At 43.8% G+C, this 20,229-nt stretch overlaps 1 protein-coding gene across 2 annotated transcripts in view; it reads left to right on the top strand.

Annotated features, from left to right (window-relative positions):
• Positions 1–1,779: 1,779 nt before the first annotated feature.
• The window catches only part of dusp8a (dual specificity phosphatase 8a), a 48,120-nt gene continuing 29,670 nt past the window's right edge, over positions 1,780–20,229 (top strand). The window contains exons 1-2 of one of the 2 annotated variants that reach the window (XM_028585576.1): positions 1,780–2,047; positions 8,924–9,340. In XM_028585576.1, the coding sequence (XP_028441377.1) occupies positions 9,104–9,340 (237 nt within the window). In that variant the 5' untranslated portion in view covers positions 1,780–2,047; positions 8,924–9,103. Of the gene's footprint in view, positions 2,048–2,231; positions 2,312–8,923; positions 9,341–20,229 lie in introns of those variants that run through there. The other variant, XM_028585577.1, reaches the window with a different exon arrangement.

Here is a 20,229-nt window from a genome sequence, read left to right as displayed (position 1 = left end):
ACAATTTTCTATGTAACACAAATCACACTCAAACAACTTCTATCTTGACTCGATGCATCAGATCAACAGTCATGAACATTATCAGAAGATGGAGTCAACCGTGTGGCCTCGGACCAATTTATAAAGATCAAATCATTTAGCAAATTAAACTGCCAAATTTACAGGAAAATAGGACTGGGATTTATAAGAAAAGCTACAATCTGTTGTCAGACTTTTGACAAAATCCTCTGATAATGTCCAGTGTACTCGACTGAAACAGTTTTATTTTTAAGTGCTTGTTTTCAATGCTTACCTGGTCCTCCTCTGATGATCAAAATGGGGATGATGAAATAGCCAAACAGTCAGACATATACAACCAACCAGCAATCAGTATTCCTCTCCCCTGCTACAGTATTGCTTTAAGTTGTGAGTTTTTGCATCTAAATAAAGGTAGATTTTCATGAATCTGTGTTGCTGTCTCTATGACTCTCAATCACACACAAACACACAAACCTCCTTTTAAACCATGGCATCAGTAAAGCTAATCACTGTGTGCCTGAATTATAAATATGAAGGTTGTAATGAAATTATAGCTTTGAGATTTAAAGGAACGATGACGTCAAGGTGGCTCTGCGTGTTTACCAGACCTGCAGAAATTCTCTCTTGCACCGCAGAATGCAGTTAAACAATTCTACCACTAGGTGTCGGTATATACAATGTAATAATTACCCAAACTGCCAATAGCTTTTTTTTTTTTTACCCTGCATTCATCTGCTTACTCTCTGACACATTTAGTTGGCAGAGCAACAGAACAAAGGCTTTCAATCAAACAAAAGAGAATTCATGATACTGAATTCAAATACCTCAACACTCGTTATGACTGTTTTATTCAGTGGTAAGTACGAATGTGACAGTGTTAATAAATCAATGTTCATTTCAGTAAACCATATATTTTAAATCTGAATATGTTTTTGAGATATTCTTGATCTATTTCTCTTAAAGCCCCTACATAATAGACCCACACAGATGTTTTTTTTTTTACTTATGTTCTCTCATTAGAGCTTTTCTCAGGGTTGTAAACTGACTGTGCATGATTGACATCCCCCTTAGTCTCCTGTTAGTTTTGTTGTTACAAATAACACCTCTATCTTTATTTTTAGGACACAGAGATTTGTGACATCATGTAAATCCCAAAATAGCCCCACCCAACTTTCCCCTCATTAGAGGTCTAATTAGCCAGGGTAATTGAAAAGACCTGTGCGGACATACAGGGCCTTTAAATATGTATAAAGAAAATGTTTAATGTTGCAATATATGTGCAAAAAACAGACTTTGTGTTAACACATACAGTAGAAACACAATTCAGCCATTGTGTATCTTTATACCAATCTTAGTAAGATAACTCAAAAGCAAAATTATTGTAAGGAATTATAATAAGGAAAAATAATATAATCATTAGCACAATATAACGCTGATTTGCTTTAAAAAAAAATCAGTTTTGTTAATGTTAATGTTGTTGTATTTTTTGCATCGTTGGAGCTGGTTAATTGTGGCAGCCCAGTGACTACATGCGCGTCTCCTTTAAAAAGGCGGACTGTCCCTTTAATCTGAGGATCAGAACGTTGACGTCACCCAGCCCCTGAGCCGCTCGTGCTGATTGGCTGGAGGTGACGTCAACCTCATTTTTTTTCTTCTTTTTTTTCTCTCCCTACTGGACCATGACCTCATCGCTTTAGTTCAGGAAAGTGGTAAAGTGCACCTTCTGTAACTACCCCCCCCCGCCCCCCCTCCCCAACACACACACACACACTAATCGTTTTACCTAGCCTAGCTAAGCTAATCTATCCCTCCACGAGCTGACCACGTATCCTGGTCAGTTAAACGGCTGAAGGAAGTCTGTCACCGCGCTTTCATGTCTTGTTTGTTCCTGGCGCTGTCACCCAGTGTCAGCTGCACTGTCCCCCGCCACCCAGCCAGGTAAACACCGGCCAGCCCCATGAAGACACGGCGGCTGTCCCCTCACACATGGAGGCCAGTTGAATAACACAGGAGCCGCGTGGAGTCCGAGGTAAGTGTGTGTGTATTCATTAGGAGAACAAGTATGCTGTTAGCAAGTGCCTTGCTACCCTCTAAGCTAGTAGCAGAGGTTGCTTTCTATCTGTGCCCCCCCCCCCCCCGCGCGCGGCTGCGGCGAGTCCGTCAGCGCGCACTCCCCCCTTTATGAGCGCGCCCGTATTATTATGGGAATTAAACCCGTCTAGGCTGAAGTGGCAAGTTATCGAATCTTTTATTCTGACAAACATGTGATTGTTTACCGTCCGACCATTTCAAGGTAGGTAGAATAGGTGTTTTTATATATTTTTTCTCATTCTTTTTGCGCGCTGCTGTTTATAATCATTTCAGCCTGTCCGATCAGTGGAGTGGTTCATTTTCGCATGCGGACATATTCACGCGTCATAACAACACAGGACAGATTTCCCCATCCAAACAAAGCGTAGTGAACATTTTCATAAATGTGTATTTTAACATTATACTTGATGCTAAGTGTGCAACGTTCGTAAAGGCAATGACCGATGTCTACATTGTGTTATATATTCTTATTTATTATGGTGCACTACGACCGCTCACACTCCAATATTATCGCAGGCCACAATGTCCCATCTATTTCTTTGTGCGCCCCATCTCTTGGTCACAATATCTGAAGATATTTAGTTTTTTTTTTCACGAAGGGATTTTCCACATATTTATTATTTACAGTGTATTTTATGTCAGGTTGCATTAGTATCCATGTCGTGATTATTGTTATGGTAGAGTCCGGGGTAGTCCCAGCTTGTTATATGGCCCCGCAATTTGCAGCAGCCTGCTGGGAGAGTATTGATTAGGGGGCACCAGCTTTATACCTGGTTATGTTGTTTACAGTATGATAATGCTTGCTCCACCAGGACCTTCTCGTATTGCACTATTTCTTCCATGTAGGCCTATGCGATTTCTGTGTTACACACTTCAGGCATGTCACTATTTTGTGACCAACACACATTTATTATTTACATCCAGCTGCTTGAATAAATTGCTATCAACCACATATAAGCATTCATAAATAAGTGAGAGTTCCAGCTGATGTCAGACGTTTTAGTGAGTTCACTCAAGTACAGGTGAAACAATTAATTGATTAGTCTATAGACAGAAAATTGGTTTTTCAACTATTTTGATGATCATTTAACTGTCTTTTTTTTCTTTTCTTTTCTTTTTTTTCTTTTAGAAAATAACCAAACATTATTTTGTTCCAGCTTCTCACTTGTGATCATTTGCTGAGTTTCTTTGTCTTATGTGATAGTAAACCAAATACGTTTTGGAGAGTCAGACAAAACAGGCAACACAGCAACATGAGGAAATTGAGTCTTCTATTGGTCATTTAAGGCTATTTCCCTTCATTTCAAAGAAATATGACTTAATTTGGTTACGAAATCAATAACACAACCTGTCAGGAAATCAGACGTATCGTATCGTATGTCGTATCAGACTAGTTACCTAATAACTAATCTTGCGGTCAGGAAATAGGTTAGAAATACTTGTATCAGACTAGTTACCTAATAATTAATCTAGCAATGTTTTGAAGGCATATCAGCATACACAGACGTGACCTTTATTAGAGATTTTAGAGAATTTAGTAACAACAATTAGAGACTCTCTTATTCTTGTGTTTGCCACCATTAAACTGGTGACCCTGTAATCCTCCAGCAGCTTCGTGTTGACGATTTGGCTTGAATACCTGCACAGTCCCTTGTTGTGGTCACATGTACTCAAAAGAGACAGTGTGTAAACACACGCAGATGCAGGCTTTTAGTTCATGAGAGAGCCAGTGTCACAGAGTAAAGGGCATGGGATGCTGTGATGATGTCATTGTTTGTGGTCTAAACAAACAACTCATGTCTCTCATTGTATGAAACGAAGAGCCAGCTTTATATCAGTCTACCCGAGGCTCTGGCCACAGGTGACGTTATGCAGGGAGTTAATGAATAACCTGGATGCTATTACATCTGCGTTGGTTGCCCTCCAGTTGCTCTCTTTGTGGTTGCCTCTCTCCCTGATGTCTGATATGGCATTATTGTGCCATATCAGACATTGCTTAGCTCATGGTTTAGTATGAAGCGCCTTTAAATACGTCTGCACGGCTTGTCCATTTTATGGAGATAAAGCTTCTTCCCCAACTTTGTTTTATTGACCTATTACAAAGAAGCTTTTTTTCATAATCAGTCTTTTATTATCAGCTGTAAAGTGAGTAACCATAAAGTCTGTTGATGATTTCTGTGACATTATTCTATATAAAAAAGAAGTATTGCACCTGTTTTGCACGGCAGGTTAAACATGAGAATGGCGAGGTTCTGCTTACTTCATACGTTTGCTGGGGTTAGTGTTGACAGACCTGTAAACTCTGTATAAATTAGGGCTGGGCAATATATCAATATTATATCGATATCGTGATATGAGACTAGATATCGTCTTAGATTTTGGATATCGTAATATCTTGATATGACATAAGTGTCGTCTTTTCCTGGTTTTAAAGGCTACATTACAGTAAAGTGATGTACTTTTCTGAATTTACCAGACTGTTCTAGCTGTTCTATTATTTGCCTTTTCTCCACTTTGACATTATGTCCACATTACTGATGATTATTTATCTAAAATCTAAGTTTGAACATATTTTGTTAAAGCACCAATTGTCAACCCTAGAATATCGCCGCAATATTGATATTGAGGTATTTGGGCAAGAATATTGTAATATCTGATTTTCTCCATATCGCCCAGCCCTAGTATAAATGTAGGTTGCGATCCATGTACTTACCATTCAGGGTTCTCTGGTAAATTCAGATTCCCCAACAACATAAAAAAAAAATCCTTCAAAACGTTTTTGGAAAAGTGGTCAGAAGGATGTTGTTTTTCAACCATATCCGGGCAGATATAGAACAGATATAGAACAAAAGTCACACTAAATGTGCTGTCTCAGATTAGAGTAGAATGGGTCAGACAGAACCCGCAGAGAACAAATCTCTTGTTTACTTTAAAGGTCCCCTAGCATGACATTTTTTTTTAACATTAATATGTGTTCCCCCAGCCTGCCTATGGTCCCCCAGTGGCTAGAAATGGTGATAGGTGTAGAAAATGAAAGCTCAGATGGGCCGATCTGGAATTTTGCTCCTTATGAGGTCATAAGGAGCAAGGTTACCTCCCCTTTCTCTGCTTTGCCCAAAGAATTTGGCCCGCCCATGAGAGAGAGACATCATGGCTTTCAAACGAGCAAAGTGGCAGTTGGTCAAGGCTACACCCCCACCCTCCACCTTGCCCCCCCCCCCCCCTCTCCTCCTCAATAGCTACAGACACAGAAATGGCACATACTAAGGAAAGCTCATTGTGGGACTGGTTCTAGGGGCTGTAATTCTGCACCAAGGCTGAATTTCGGGAAAGAGACTTCAGATACAGTATTAGGGGACCACTAAGGTCTATATAAAAGCATCCAAAGAGCACCATGTCATGGGACCTTTAATAGTAATACAGCTAAAGTTGTGAGAATTTATTTTATAAGTGTATGTAGCATTGTCAGTTTTAGCTTTCTCACCTCTCGTATCCTGATTCTGCATCAGCACCAGTAGCATCCCATCACCATCACCCTCCCCGTGCCCCCTGCTCACTCCATCTGGGCTGTTTCTATGGCAACAACAAAATCTGCTCCGGGCCTGTACACGCTGTCTCTGTCTCTCTGCTTTCTCTCCTCTCGACTTGTTTTCCTCTGTTCAGCCAGAGCCTCACAGCAAGCTCCTGGCTGTTGCTTATTTTAGTGCGAGGAGCTTGTTTGTTGTTGCTCCTTATTGTTCCTGATGAGGGAAGAAAGACGGTTTTGCATAAGGGGTTGGGTTGAGGTTGTTGTGCTGAGTAAGCATACTGGGGTTTGTGTTCCCTCTCTGTACAATTCGTAGTCCTATTTCTCTCCCTTTCCATATTGTGATATGCTCCTGTCTGTCTTTCTCTCTGTTTCCTTGACTTTCTCCTGTTGTCTGCTCTCTTCATTCCCCACCTTGTCCACACAAACAGGGGGTCCGGTGAGAGCGAGGTAACCGGTAGGATGATTGTCTCGCAGCGTAGAAAGATGCAGAGCGCCAGTCTCTCCCTCTGACTACCGCCACACATGTAAACCTGCACAACCCTCCCTTCCCCGTGCCCGTTCACTGCTCAAGAGCAAGAAAGAGAGGGATAGAGGAGGAAGGAGGGATTCAGAAAGGAAAAAGGGAGAGAGGCTGGGCGGGTGGTGGGAGAGAGCAGTCGCCATTAGACATATGCAGCGTCAGATGTTATGCTCAGCTGCAGGGAAAGAGAGAGAAAGACCCAGACCCCTGGAAGCTGTTGTTGTTAGCTCCTCGGCTCAAGGGCTCGGCGCCATATAAGGTATGATATAACAGGTGATGGGGCAGGTCGTAATGTAGCATGCAAGAGTTTGTATTAGGGGAGCGTGGCGTTGCAGCAAGGCATAACATTTCTGCAGAATGGCTTCTGGGGTGCACATTGTGGGAAAGTGGGGAAATGTCACTGTGTCAGTGTGTGCTGTGTATCGCTGCAGGTCACAAAATTGGGCTTTGCTGAAAGTGTTCATGCAGAAATCCGCATCCAGTCAACACTATGACACAGACAGACAGATTAGATCAGATTAACTGCATGTATTTGTCTGTGTCTTTGTTAAGATACAGCATAAGCCGCATTATGTTTGTGCAGTCTTTATGGACTGCTTTTACCGTACTATCCTATATTTTAGTTACCCCGAGACGTGTCAGTTATAACTTTGTTTGTGTCTGCACACCAGTGCCTTTACTGTAGCTACTTTCCGATGCAGCAGCAGACTGGCTGTGTTTATAGTGAAGGCAGTTGCTAGTGTCTATCTAGATGTTCTTTCATGTTCCTGTGCTGCTGCTGCTGCTGCTCTTACATCAGGCAGGTTGCCAAGCAGCAACAGCATGTGTACATCTATGTTCAGGCTTGGCCAGCATTATTTTTGCCGATCAGTAGAGGAATGATGCACTGCCTTGGCTGTTATAAACGTCACCGCAACTCATGTCGTCACGTGATCTGCTCCACATCCTAAGGTTGGTGCAGTCGTCTGCAAGTTAGTTCGTGAGTGTTAGCGGTTTCTCTTCGTTTTCTGTCACTCAGCTTCTCCCTTTAAGTGGCTCCCTCTTTCTTTTCATGTATTTTCTCCCCTGCTCCATCTTCCCAAATGGTCCCCTCCCTGTACCTTGAGCTAGCTGAGTTGCTAGGCAGGAGATTTCCTCACTGAATAACATCTTCGCTACCTCGCCCCTCCTCTCTCCCTCCCCCTCTCTCCACGGCGGTGGTGTCAGAACAGAGTTGAAAAGTTTCAGAGCTGCTTGGATGTCTTCCCAAGACACCACCGATCAGAACACACAGTTTCTCCATATCTCTCTCTCTCTCTCTCTCTCTCTCTCTCTCTCTCTCTCTCTCTCTCTCTCTCTCTCCCTCTCTCTCTCTCAGTCTCTGTGTTCTTGCCCACCTTCTCACCACTGTTGTGGTCTTGTTCTGCTTCACATAGACACTTCTCTTCTGTTATCTTATTAGCATGACATGACACAGTTCTTTTTAGCTATTTTGCCATGTCGCCCCATCATTTCCCCTCTTTACTTTATGAAGATGGCTTAGTGTTGCTGATGTAATTCATTCTAGTGTGATTCTTCTGTTTAATCATGGCAACGCTTTTGTGATTTTCTACTCTATCTCCCTCCACTATCAGTTTCTACACCGATGTGTGTCGTACTCTCCCTTTTCAACCGATGTTTAAACCTTCATTTAGGCTTTGGGGTAAACAAGAGAAGGCCCATTCATTTTTTATGACACCATGTGCCTCTAGATGAATAAAACAACACGACTGCATTCACATTCTGACCTTCTTGCTTGTCGTGTGACGCCCGGTTGACCAAGGAAAAGGTCCTCTACCTGAACGTGGTTTTCATTTATATTTTCTCTCGTTTTTTTGCGATGGTCATGTGTAGTCGAGCGCACTTTTATCTCAAACACACATACAGCCATTGGTCTCTCAACCCTGACAAATGATTGCACGTATGTGCATGTGTCTCAAGTTAAATGTACAAGCACTTGTGGTGAACGTGAGCAGGGAGAATATCGGAGTGATTAGTAGTGATAGATAGGAGGAGGCAGTTCATCAAGTTTATGGACGGCTCTCTGTAACACACACACACACACACACACATTCACATACACACGCACACACATACACAGGATGTCACACAGGCCGTTTGCCTGTGTCCAGACCTGCTCTCTGAATTCCCCTGGCTTAATTTATCTCACGTCCTCAGTTTCCTGTTTCATGAGCTACCAAGAGACCTTCGATCAACAACAACCAACCCTCTCTCACACACTTATGCCGACGCGCTCGCACACACATACACGTTTTATTGTTGTGCATGTCTGTCTTAAGTCTTTGGCTTTGTATGTGGATGTGTGATATTCCTTCAGATCTCAGGACAGATAAATCCCAGCGGATGATCCAGTAGGCTTTTAAGTCTTTAAATAACTTTTATATTCATGTTTAGCATCGTGGCTATTTTTAATATTCAATGTGCTCAAAGTCTGCCAGGACAAGATATTACAAATGCATAAAAGTCCAATATGCACGTGAGTGTGGTTTGGAAAGGAATGAGTGGAGTGAAGCTCAGGACGAGAGGCGATCATGCCCTTGATGTCTGATGATCAGCTGTCTCGTAAACAACAACAAACATCAGTTTGGCAGTTTTGAATGTCACTGCTGGCCACTAATAGCATTGAAACAAACCACTGAATGCCATGCTTTCTTTACACAGTTGGGATTCTTATTTTTTTTTAAATCTTCTTTTTTTTTCTGCTCTCTTTGTCTCCCCTTTTTCAGGCACCATGGATCTCTCAGCGCCTGCTTCGGTGGTAGCCCTCCTCCACTGACCTCACCTCCTCCTCCTCCCCATCTCTTCCTCCACCTTTACCTCTCTCATCTAGCCCTCTTTCTCCACGCCCCATCCCTCACTACCCTCGTGTCTGTGACCCAGGGTGACCACTCTGCACCTCCTACATCATGGCAGGGGAGAAAGGTCCGACTAAGCGGAGCGCCATGGACATCAAGCGCCTGGCGAGCCTCATCCAGAGAGGAACAGGCCGTTTGCTGGTGATCGACAGCAGGACGTTTTCTGAGTACAATGCGTCGCACGTGCAAGGCGCGGTCAACGTCTGCTGCTCCAAGCTGGTGAAGAGGCGACTGCAGCAGGACAAGGTGTCTGTCACTGAGCTGCTGCAACCCAACGGCAAGGTGAAGGTGAGTTAAAGCACAGCGGACATGCTGTTTGTGTGGTGGGATGTGATGCCAGTGATTAGAGAGCCTTTCCTTTTAGCGCCAGGCTAGATTCAAAGTGTCTGTGTGGCAAGCTTCCACCTCGCTGATGAGGTCAAAACACTGGATCCCAACCATTTTAACAATCCGGCACATAATCCCTGTGAATTTTCTTTACTTTTTGTTTTTTGCACAAATTTAACAGCCAACATATAAGGCCCTATTTTAACTATCTAAGTGCACGGCGTGAAGCGCATGGCACAGGTGCGTTTAGGGCGTGTCCAAATCCCCTTTTGCTAGTTTGACGGCAGAAAAAAGGGTTCGTGCATGGTTCAAAAGGGTTGTACTTAGTGTCATTAATTAATCATTAATTTAGAAGTGTGTTTTGGGCGTAACATGCAATAAACCAATCAGAGTGTCATCTCCCATTCCCTTTAAAAGCCAGGCGCGTATGTACCTTGGTGCATTGCTATTATGGTGGCGGATTTGCACCGTAATATATTTATTTGTAATCTTTTGTATGTGTGCTGCTGCGCTTCCCTGTGTGTGTGTAACAAGCATTGTGTGTGCATGCTGTGCATGAGCCTAGGCGCATTTTACTAATTAGCTGTTAAAATAACAATGACTTTAGACCAGGTTTTTGTTGGTCAATGGCGCGATCACTTCCCGCTGCCTCAAGATAGCAATACAACACACTTCCCTGTAAGACCAGCATGGCTATGGACGCAATGATGGGCGCAGGTGCATTTGCTATTTAAACGACGTGAGCGCTGGACGGGAAATTGACATCTGTGTCGGTCTTAAACTAGCAAAGACACTGGCGTCGGGCTTTGCGCTGTGCTGCCCCGGGTGCAAGATAGGGCCCACACAGGGTTAACTAGTGAGCTTCAGAGTTTCCCTATGTTTCCAGTCTTTCTGCTAAGCTAAGCTAACTGGCTGCTGGTTGTAGCATAACATTGACCCATCCGAATGCAAATATGTGCATTTGCCAAAATGTTGTACTGTCTTCTTAAAGGTTCCTTGCTGTTTTGAACGCTGTTTTGTGTGTTTAATAAATCCCCTTATCCACAGACTCACACACACCTGGGTGAAAATCTGATTATTTGACTTAAAAAATGCACGTATACTAGTAGATTTTTGGGATTTACAAGATTTTCCTGTGACATACTGTACAAAGAAAAACCTGGTAACTGCATGGCAAATGAGGGTTGGGAACTGAAATAGTGCGTTTACAGTACAGTGCATTGGGACAAGTCAGCATAATCTTGCTTGTTTCAGCAGAAGTGGCAGAATCAGCACGGGAATGCAAAACAGGAATACAGCAGGGACTACTGTGACCAAATTTAAATGGACATAGAGACACAGGAAAAATATTGGTCAACAATTCTGCCTGCTGAAGTGTCCTTGAGCAAGACACTGCCTCCCTAACATCTCTGTGGGTTTTTTTTTCAGAACATTTCCAACAGCCTTACGCGCATACTACTGTGGTTCTACATTGGCGTCCTCTGTGCGAGCCCAAGCCTGCATAACATCAGTGGGTGCTATATTTGGCGGGCAGGCGGGCGTACTGTAGGTTTGTTGCTTATCAGTGACCCTGAAATCGGATCCTCCCGTTTTCCATGACTTCTCCTCCGAATATGACAGCCTTTTTTCCATGGCATGTCCACCCGTGGCACGCTGACTCTCGTATTTTTAGTCGCTGTGTGAAACTAAAGGAACTCTGAGAGGGGAAACCTATGCAGGGAGGGGTGGGGAATTTTGGGTATTTAAGTGTGTGCATTAGTTTTACACGATTGGACAAATAAATCAACAAAGCTGTGGAGATGTAAATGTAAATGGACTGTTCTTATATAGCGCTTTTCTAGTCTCAACGACTACTCAAAGCGCTTTAACATAGTACAGGAACCATTCACCATTCACACACATTCATACACTGTGGCCGAGGCTGCCGTACAAGGTGCCACCTGCTCATCAGATAGTCAGTCACAAACATTTACACTCCGATGCGCAGCATCGGGGGAAACTCAGGGTTCAGTGTCTTGCCCAAGGACACTTCGACATGGGACTGCAGGGCCAAGGATTGAACCACCAACCTTCCAATAGGCAGGCAACCGCTCTACCACTCAGCCACATTATCAAATGTGGCTCACACCTCAAATTATTCATTTAGGTATTCATTCTACTTTTGAGTGACACATTGGATCAGAATGGCAGCATAAAATGCTGTTGCTTTTGTTTTTTGTTGTTTACTTCCTGGTAGCCAGGAGTCTGACCTGTAACGCAGCTCAGTGGGTTGAACCTACTTATGAATGTGATTTATGACCTGCTCCCATTTTATGCCCTTTTAGATACTGTATCAGTCCTAGGGCCCTATTTTAATGATCTGAAACGCAAGTATCAAACACCAAACGCAAGCAGCTTTGTGGGCGGATCTCGGGCTAAAATGAGTTGGTCTGAAGTAGCTACATTACTCATAGGTGTGGTTTGGGCGTAACGTGCAATAAACCAATCAGAGCGTTATCTCTCATTCCCTTTAAAAGCAGGCGCGCTTGTTCCATGGCGGATTGCTATTATAATGGCGGATTTTTGCTGAACCGCCCCCAGGAGCGCAAGTTTCTCTAATTTACCGACGTGAGTATGTGGAGGGAAAAGTCAGCTGTGCGTTGGGTGCAAAATCGGAATGATACATGCAACGGTGTACAAAGTCAATTGCGCTGAGTGCAAGATAGGGCCCCTAATGTATTTCCATTTGGTGCACAGCTAAAGAACTTTAATCACCAAAAACACACCCTGCCCGCCAAATGGCAAATAATTATACATTATTGCTTTGCCGCTCCTTGTTGGATTACACTTCACACTTGAAGGTGACTGACCCCTTTCTTATAGTCCGATGGTAAAAAGGAGAACTGTGGATTATTGTTACTTTCTCAAGTCAAATGAGCCTCGGTTCAGCTAATGGCGTCTGTATAATTGGTACATTGGCTGAGAGTCCCAATGTGCCTGCTGTTTCTCACCGACTCTCTGTTATACCAATTAGTTTTAATTCAGCTTTATTGCAAGGGCTTCTGGCAGTCAAACCCACATGCCTTTCTTCTCACTGAAAACTGGACAAGTCGCTTGTGTTACACCTCTTGTATTAGTGCATTCTGCCAGCCTAAGTTACAAGTACCTGGATAAAAAAAAAAAGACTGCTACGCCTGAAGGCCACAAGGGAGATCCTGCATCTCAGAATGTGCGACTCATCCTGACCAAAACATCCAGTTTTGGTCAGATAATGGTTTCATTTTGAGTGATGATGATGTATGACCTACTCTTGTAGTCTACGGATTTAGACAGAAGAAAGCAGAAAAAAAAAAAAAAACAGCACTAGAAAAAGTTATAGAGCTGTGAAGTGTGAGAGGTTTTTCTTGAGTGTGTTTCTATGCTGGGTCCATCTCTGCGTGGGGCCCTGTGGTTGGCAGGTCTCACACTGTGGCACCCCACAGAGCCATGCTTCCTTTCTGATTTCTTTCACTTTCCATCTCATGACAGCTCTGTCTGTCTGTTTCCCACAACCATAGCCTGCAGCTTTCCACCACCAACCCATGCCTTCATCATTTATTCCTTCCTCTCTCTATCTCGTGTTGCCCCATGGCTGGTTTGTTATTATCCATTTCCCACCCCCAGTAAAGAGGATAAGGCTAGCGATTAATGCTAGGCTGGATAAAGCTGGAACTAGCCGTGTGAGAGAGGAGGGCCTGACGGACGCAGACTCTTTTATTATTGGCTAAGCATGACATCATCCCTTTTGTGCGGCCATTGGCAGGCCACGGGCTGGGCACGTGCAGACGGGCTGTGCGATGTTAAAGCAGGCTCCCAGCTAACCCCTTACGCACACACACACACACACACACACACCATCCATTCTACCCCCCACATGGCTCTGAGCATCGCCAGGAGCCGCCTCAGCCAGCCAAGACAGCAAAGGACACCATTGTGGCTCTTTGTTAGGGAAGTGAATGCAGGAAGCGGGAGAGCAGCACTGAGGGTATTCATGGTTGGGCTGCTGCCTCCGCCTCCTCCCTGACTGCCTCCCTCCTCACATCCCATTGAGCACTAATAGCCTGCATCCCCCAAGGCACTGCACTCACCCTCTTTCATAGAACGCTTCAGTTAACTGAGCTGAATGAACATCCATGACCAGCGTAGCAGCAATCAAAATGGTGTCCCCTTTCTTCTCCCTTTCACATGCCATCCTTTCACAACCTCTTTTATTAATGCTTTCTATTAATGTAGGTCAGAGAGAGCTGGATACATTAGGTTAGGTGGTGGTGGACCTCTGCTGGGAGAGGGATGGCACAGGCTTAGTCGGGGAATGGGGCTTCCTCGTGCCTTTTGTGACAGGCTGGAGGGCAAGCGGCTGGTTTCTTGGCTTAAGTCTGGCTAATCCCTGCTGCTGTGACAGGGACAGCCGGCCAGGCCGGCCTGACAGATGGACCAGAGGTTTTCTCTTCCAGCAGCCAGCCTGGGGAAGCACACTTCCTCCGGTAAATGCTCAGATCAGATCTGCTAGATGTGTCGACGTAGTTAGGTTACGGCATGAGGAGTGTGGATTGGTTATGGTTAGGGTAAGCATAACAGGGTAAGCCAATCAGAGGCAGAATAAGGCAAAAATAAGGCGGGCCACGAGGCACGTCCTGAGACGTCGACACGTCTAGTGGATCCAATCTAGCATCTACCCCTTCCTACTGTATGCAGGCATGGAGGCCAGACCTCTGATGAATGGGACCCGGAGTAGTAGTGATAATATAGCAGGCCACTCATATAGAGACAGAAGTTACTCTTCCAAGCTGTCACATGCAGGAATGAGGGAGAAATTAAAATTTTATTCACAAGGATGTTTCAAGTCTTACTATGCCGTTTTTGTGGGAGAGGTCAGAAATATAGCCAAAAATCTGGCTGTGATTTGTCATCATTTTTGGTAATAACAAAAATAAATAAATAACATTCTATTTCAAGCTCTTCAAATGTTAACATTTGCTGTTTTCTCTGTTTTGTCAAATTGTAGAGTGAATACTTTCTATTTCTGTACTGCTGGTTGGTAGTTTAAACAAACAATTTTAACTAAACACTAACTGAGGGAAGTTGGGATACGTGGCTTTACTGTATACTTAAAGATCAGTTGAAAAAAAAAAACAATAGATTAAAGATTAATAGAAATGTAATAGATAAAACAGATAGATAATAGAATAATAATAATAGAATCGATAATAAAGATAATTGTTAGTTGCAGCCATACTGGTTGTATCATGCCACAATTTTTTTGCACTATTGTTTAAAGTAAAGTCACAGACCTGTACATGTAATTACACTCTAGTATGTCTGTGATGTCTGTAAAGTGTTGTGATACCAAAATATTTGCCCAGTTATTGTTGTTTGGTATAATGGCCATGTAGTGAAAATAATGTAGCAAAAAAGAGAGCCAGGCAATGGGTCTGTGATCTTGTCTGGGATCTTAATTGGCTGAATCCCCTGCTGCCTAGCACAGGGGGAGACTGCACGTGACCAACTAATGCATTCATGCAACGAAGGAGATCCCCATCAATTCTACTTATGACGCACCATATGTCATGTTTATCTTCCTCGGGAGGCTGTAATGATCATGATGGGTAATTTGTGGATCGTTTTGAAGAATCAAGGGTGAGAATTCCTGAGATTGTGTTAAAATGAACTTGCCTGTTAGTGTCAGACAGAGGAAGACACTGTTAATGTCTTTGGAAAACACTACAGTTTTTTTTAAATGAATGACAAAACATGAGGGTTTCATGTGTCATCTGTCTTGACAGCAGCAGCAGAGCTGAGAACTTAGCTGATGATTCAGTCACTGCATGGATTGTTTCCCAGATTACCCAAAGGGCAAAGTCAGGGAATTTTTTTGTTTCATTCACATTTTTCCTTTCGCCAAGTTCAAAGAAAGACGCTGTAGCCGGCGGTGGTTTTTCTACAGAGCCGGATATGTCATGTGTTTGCTTTTATGAGGTCATGGCATGAATCATTGTTTGCTTAAAGTACCTACTGTTTGACATAGACACACACATACTGTATGTAGTGTCAGACACAACCCACTGCACGACAGAGAAGGACTAACATTTATGTTAAAAATTGATTTTTAGTTCATGGATGTAAATGAAAGATGGAGGGAATGATTTTTAGATGATTTGCGGGTATGAAATGCGGCTTACATTGTATGCAAAGTGAGGAGGATGATGTGGTATAACCGGATCTACAGCATGCATGTGCTCTTTGTAGACAACAAGTGTGTGTGTGTGTGTGTGTGTGTGTGTGTGTGTGTGTGTGTGTGTGTGTGTGTGTGTGTGTGTGTGTGTGTGTGTGTGTGTGTGGGGGTTCTTGTTTAACTATATTCGTGGGGTCCAAAAACTTGGAGTCCAGTATACTTGTGGGGTCCGGACAGCTGTGTGGGGCCAAAATGCTGGACCCCACAAGTTTAAAGGGCTGTTTGAGGGTTAAGACTTGGTTTTAGGATTAGGGATATAATTAGGTTATGATAAGGGTGAGGGTAAGGGTTAAGGTTAGGCATTTAGTTGTGATGGTTAAGGTTAGGGTAAGGAGCTAGGGAATGCATTATGTCAATGACGGGTCCCCACAAAGATAGTGCCACGCACTATATGTGTGTGTGTGTGTGTGTGTGTGTGTGTGTGCGTGTGTGTTAAAGGTCCTCTGACATTCAGCGGTGTGATGGTGGGACCAGATCAGGTGACTGAAATGGTCAGTGATGACATCACACTGCACATGCACAGAGGCATCAGGGACTTTCAACACCCTGCCACAGCTTCACATCCTTGTCAAAAACACACGGTTGAGTGCTGTACTTTTGAGCACTTAACTTTTCCACTGAATATATTGATTCCCTATCCACTGAACGTGATCTAAATCCTCAACGCGATGCTAATTCTAAACAAAAACCCAAATCTGTTAACCTAAACCCATGAGTCGAAACTACTTTGTATTTGGTCCTCATAAGGATAGAAGTACAGGAAATCTGTGACACACACATCACACCTACACAAGTATACGTGGAAGTGGCAGCTGCCAGTGCCAGTCAGTGACATCATCTGGCCCTGGGGGGTGAGGTCTTTACAGCGGCGAGTGATATATGTCACACCCCGTGTGGCGGAGTCTTAAACTGACAGATCGACTGCGAGGAGAGGTCACTGCCTGTTGCAGCAGCTCTGACCATTAAGCCAGTTTGTAGCCACATTGACATAATAAGCCTTGTAAAAATGTGCCAACAATCAATCAACAATAAGCGCACGAAAGAGTGATATGAACACTATTTTCTGCCGTTGTTGAATCAGTATAAGGGCTGACTCTCGCACACAGTGCCATCTTTTGCTCTTGTTAAACAAAAGATGTTCAAAATGCACAGTGTGTTTTGTTCTCCCCTGCTCCAAACTGCTTTATATTCACAGTCTGAGCTGAAAACACTGTTAGTCGAAGAGAGTTCATACTGCAGTCGACTTGTTCTCTGCAGGACATCCCAGAGAGGACGCACTGAGAGGACCCGGACTGTGCTTCAGGAATGTGGGGCCATTTTTAGACTGTTTGTGCTGATGTTGTGTCACAGGCCAGTTCACACACAAAACACACATAGTGTCCCTGCTCAGCAATGACCTTGTCACCGGTCAGAGGCGCTGCGGAGGTCAGGAGAAAAACAATGTTTCACTTTCTTACACGAGCACTTACCGTACGCCCGGGCTGTGTTTCCACAATTCTACAAATAACTTTTGTTGCTACCCATCATCTATGTTTCATTGTGTGTGTGTGTGTGTGTGTGTGTGTGTGTGTGTGTGTGTGTGTGTGTGTGTGTGTGTGTGTGTGTGTGCGTGTGCGTGTGCGTGCAGACTGTTGTTGCAGAGGAGCCTTGGCAGTAAGGCTGCAGCCTCCTGTCAGATCATGTTTTTCTCCCACTCCTTTTATATTTTATAACACGGGGTCAGTAAGAAACATGCAGAGACTTCTGTCTCTTACCCAGCACCTTTTATTCTTTCTTCTTTACACCCACATTATCTCTTTTCTCTTTCTTTAAAGTGCTCATATTATGCTTTTTGGCTTTTTCCCTTTCCTTTATTGTGTTATATATCTATTTGTGCACGTTATAGGTTTACAAAGTGAAAAAGCCCAAAGTCCACCCCAAAGGGACTTACCATCTCCAACAGAAAACACTGTTCACAAACTGCTCCAAACAGCTCTATTGTAGTCCAGCCTTTACTTCAGAGACAAACGTGGTCACTTTGTAACACACGTTATAATGCTCACCTAGCTGCTAGTGTGGCACTCCCTTGTACTCTGCTTCTGACTGGCTAGTAGTCCTTACCTAGGTAGTGCGCATGTGCGACTCCCAAAAAAGATGGAACAGAAGTGAGATGCCTCACTCTGTAGCTAAACCAGAGAGCTCAACACACAGGGTGAAAAGAGGAGCTGCAGCAATGTGCAGTACAACAGCAGTTTTTTTTTTTGTTTTTTTTTAATTAAACCATGTCAACCTATTCTGGTACAACCTTTAAATACAATTATGAACCTGAAAATGAGCATAATATGAGCACTTTAACACAAGTTCTAGTTCCTAGTGGCTTTCATCCGCTCTGTCTCTTGCTTCCCTTGCAATTTCCTTCCGTCGTCTCCCTCTGCAAATGATGGGAGAAAAAAAAGAACCTCTCCCCCTGTGACCAATCCTTGTTTCTGCCTTGCTGTGATGCCAGCCTTCAGATCCTTTAAGCTTGGGCGCTGCAGGATCGTGGCATTTGGTCTGCCAGTGCCACCTTCTGTCCCTCTCTGCACCATCCCCCTCCTGATCGTCCTCCTGCCTCAGCTTTCCCTCAGATCACCCGCTTGGGCGTCCTTTCCCCCTTCTTTCCTCATATCCCCTCACTCTGTCTCCATGGCCCCTCCTTTTTCCTTCTCTCTGCCAGTGGCATTCCTTGTTTACCTGCAGTTTGCATGCGTCAGAGCGCCTGGGCCAGCACAGTAGTAGTAGTGATGCTGTAGCACTGCAGAGGGATGAGGGATCTGTAGTGCTGCAGTCTGACAGCCAGCCCCACGCTCCCGCGGGTCGTTGACCTCTTAACACTGCAGCAAACTCTGTGCATATCACATACTGAGCTGGAGATGTAGTTATGGTGTATTATTGAAGGAGAATATAAAGTATAGCCAAACTACTTTTAAAAACAATTTTCACTATCATTCGTACACTTCTATTAAATAAAGAGGCTGCCGTTTTCTTCCTAACTGGCAGAGAGCGCTTTCAAATGGGATGATTGGAGGTGTAATTTCATCCTCTTAGCTGAAACATTGAATGAATCCTCCACGCTTAGTATGGATTTTGTGAGAAAATACAGATGAAATCAGTATTTTAACTTTGTTAACGCCGTCCCTTCTCCATCCTTTTTTTGTAATGTGCAGCTGACAAACACAACTGTTGAGTATGCTGTACTGTGTGTGTGTGTATGTGCGGGTGAATTTGTGTTGTCTGTGCGCGTATGTATAGTTAAAGGCCAATAATCCTCAGGCCTTGAGATCAGGCTCTCAAATTAGATCTGATCCCATTAGGATTATTAGCCAAAATTATCCAGGGTTAGTAAAGATAGTGGGGATTTAAACAAAGAAAGCAAGGCATGAAGATGAACATTTAAGAAGAAGGAAAAATAAATAATCGCAACGGGCAGGAAAAAACTAAAGTAAGGAAACACATGGCAACTGCTTTGCTGTCTTTCACTGACAGGTGCATGCTAAAGCCACCAGGCTGTACATTATTTTGTAAGCATTTTCTGGGCTAGATGCTATTGCAGGTCATCTGTGTTAATTATATGCCTTTTATCGTACAGTCAGCGGTAGAGAAATGACAGGAAACTAGGGGATAGAGAGAGGGGATTGACATGTAATAAAGATCCCTATCCAGTCTCAAACCTGGAACATCGCGTTTTATGGTCTGTTCCTTTTAACACCTCAGCCAGGAGTGCTCAGACAAAATAAATAAATGAAGATGCTCTTTGATAGGAAACACACCATTTCAAAAAGAGAAGAAAAAGGTTCAAGGCACTGTACGGGCAACAAGTTTAAAAGATTTTATTTGGATGGCTATTTCATGTTGAAATAACTAGTACATTAAAAAGTTAAAATAGTAACAACCCACGCGTAGCGACACAAAAGGCTTTCTTCTGGGTGTCTCACCCTTTGTCACACTGACTTTGAAAACATGACCTCTCTGTGCATCAAATGTGTCATCAAAATATCTTAAAGACCAGAAAGCAGGTTGTTTGAAGTCACTCACGGACGGTTGATCAGCCTCAGCTTTTCACGCCTTTATGTCAGTACTGGTGCTGCATGCAGGCAGGCAGAGCTACGCCGGAGTTTTACTGGGCCAGGGTTACTTGTGACCAGACTTCAGAGACTGACCTTTTCCTGTCTAAATCACCTGCATGGCTGCCCAGGCGCTGTGCGACAGCTACTCTGTAAGCAGAAACATTATCAGGCACACTCCATGCACACTGTGTAGCTGTGAACCAGTGTGCCTTTCAGCATACAGAGAGCGGGGAAGGGGATGGGTGGTTTAGGATGCCATGAAAAAGTGCAGTTTTCCCTGGAAGCTTGTGGCTTTTCAACGGCATATTTGAGATAAAGATTGTGCACTGTGTGTTAAGGTAAACAAATAAATGCGATGGGTTGCCCTCTCTCATCCTCGTCTCCCTCCCTCTTCCGTTTCTCCTCAAGTGCCTGCCTCCTTTTTCCTCGCCTCAGTTTTCTCTTCTTCCCTCTCTTTCTCTTGATTTTCCTCTTGCCTCTTTCTCCATCTCGTCTCCATCTCCCCCTGCCCCACT

This window comes from Perca flavescens, chromosome 8 (genome assembly GCF_004354835.1).
Source record: "Perca flavescens isolate YP-PL-M2 chromosome 8, PFLA_1.0, whole genome shotgun sequence".
NCBI lineage: Eukaryota > Metazoa > Chordata > Actinopteri > Perciformes > Percidae > Perca > Perca flavescens.
The sequence above is the reverse complement of the archived record's forward strand: the minus strand, read 5'-3'. Positions and strand labels throughout refer to the sequence as shown.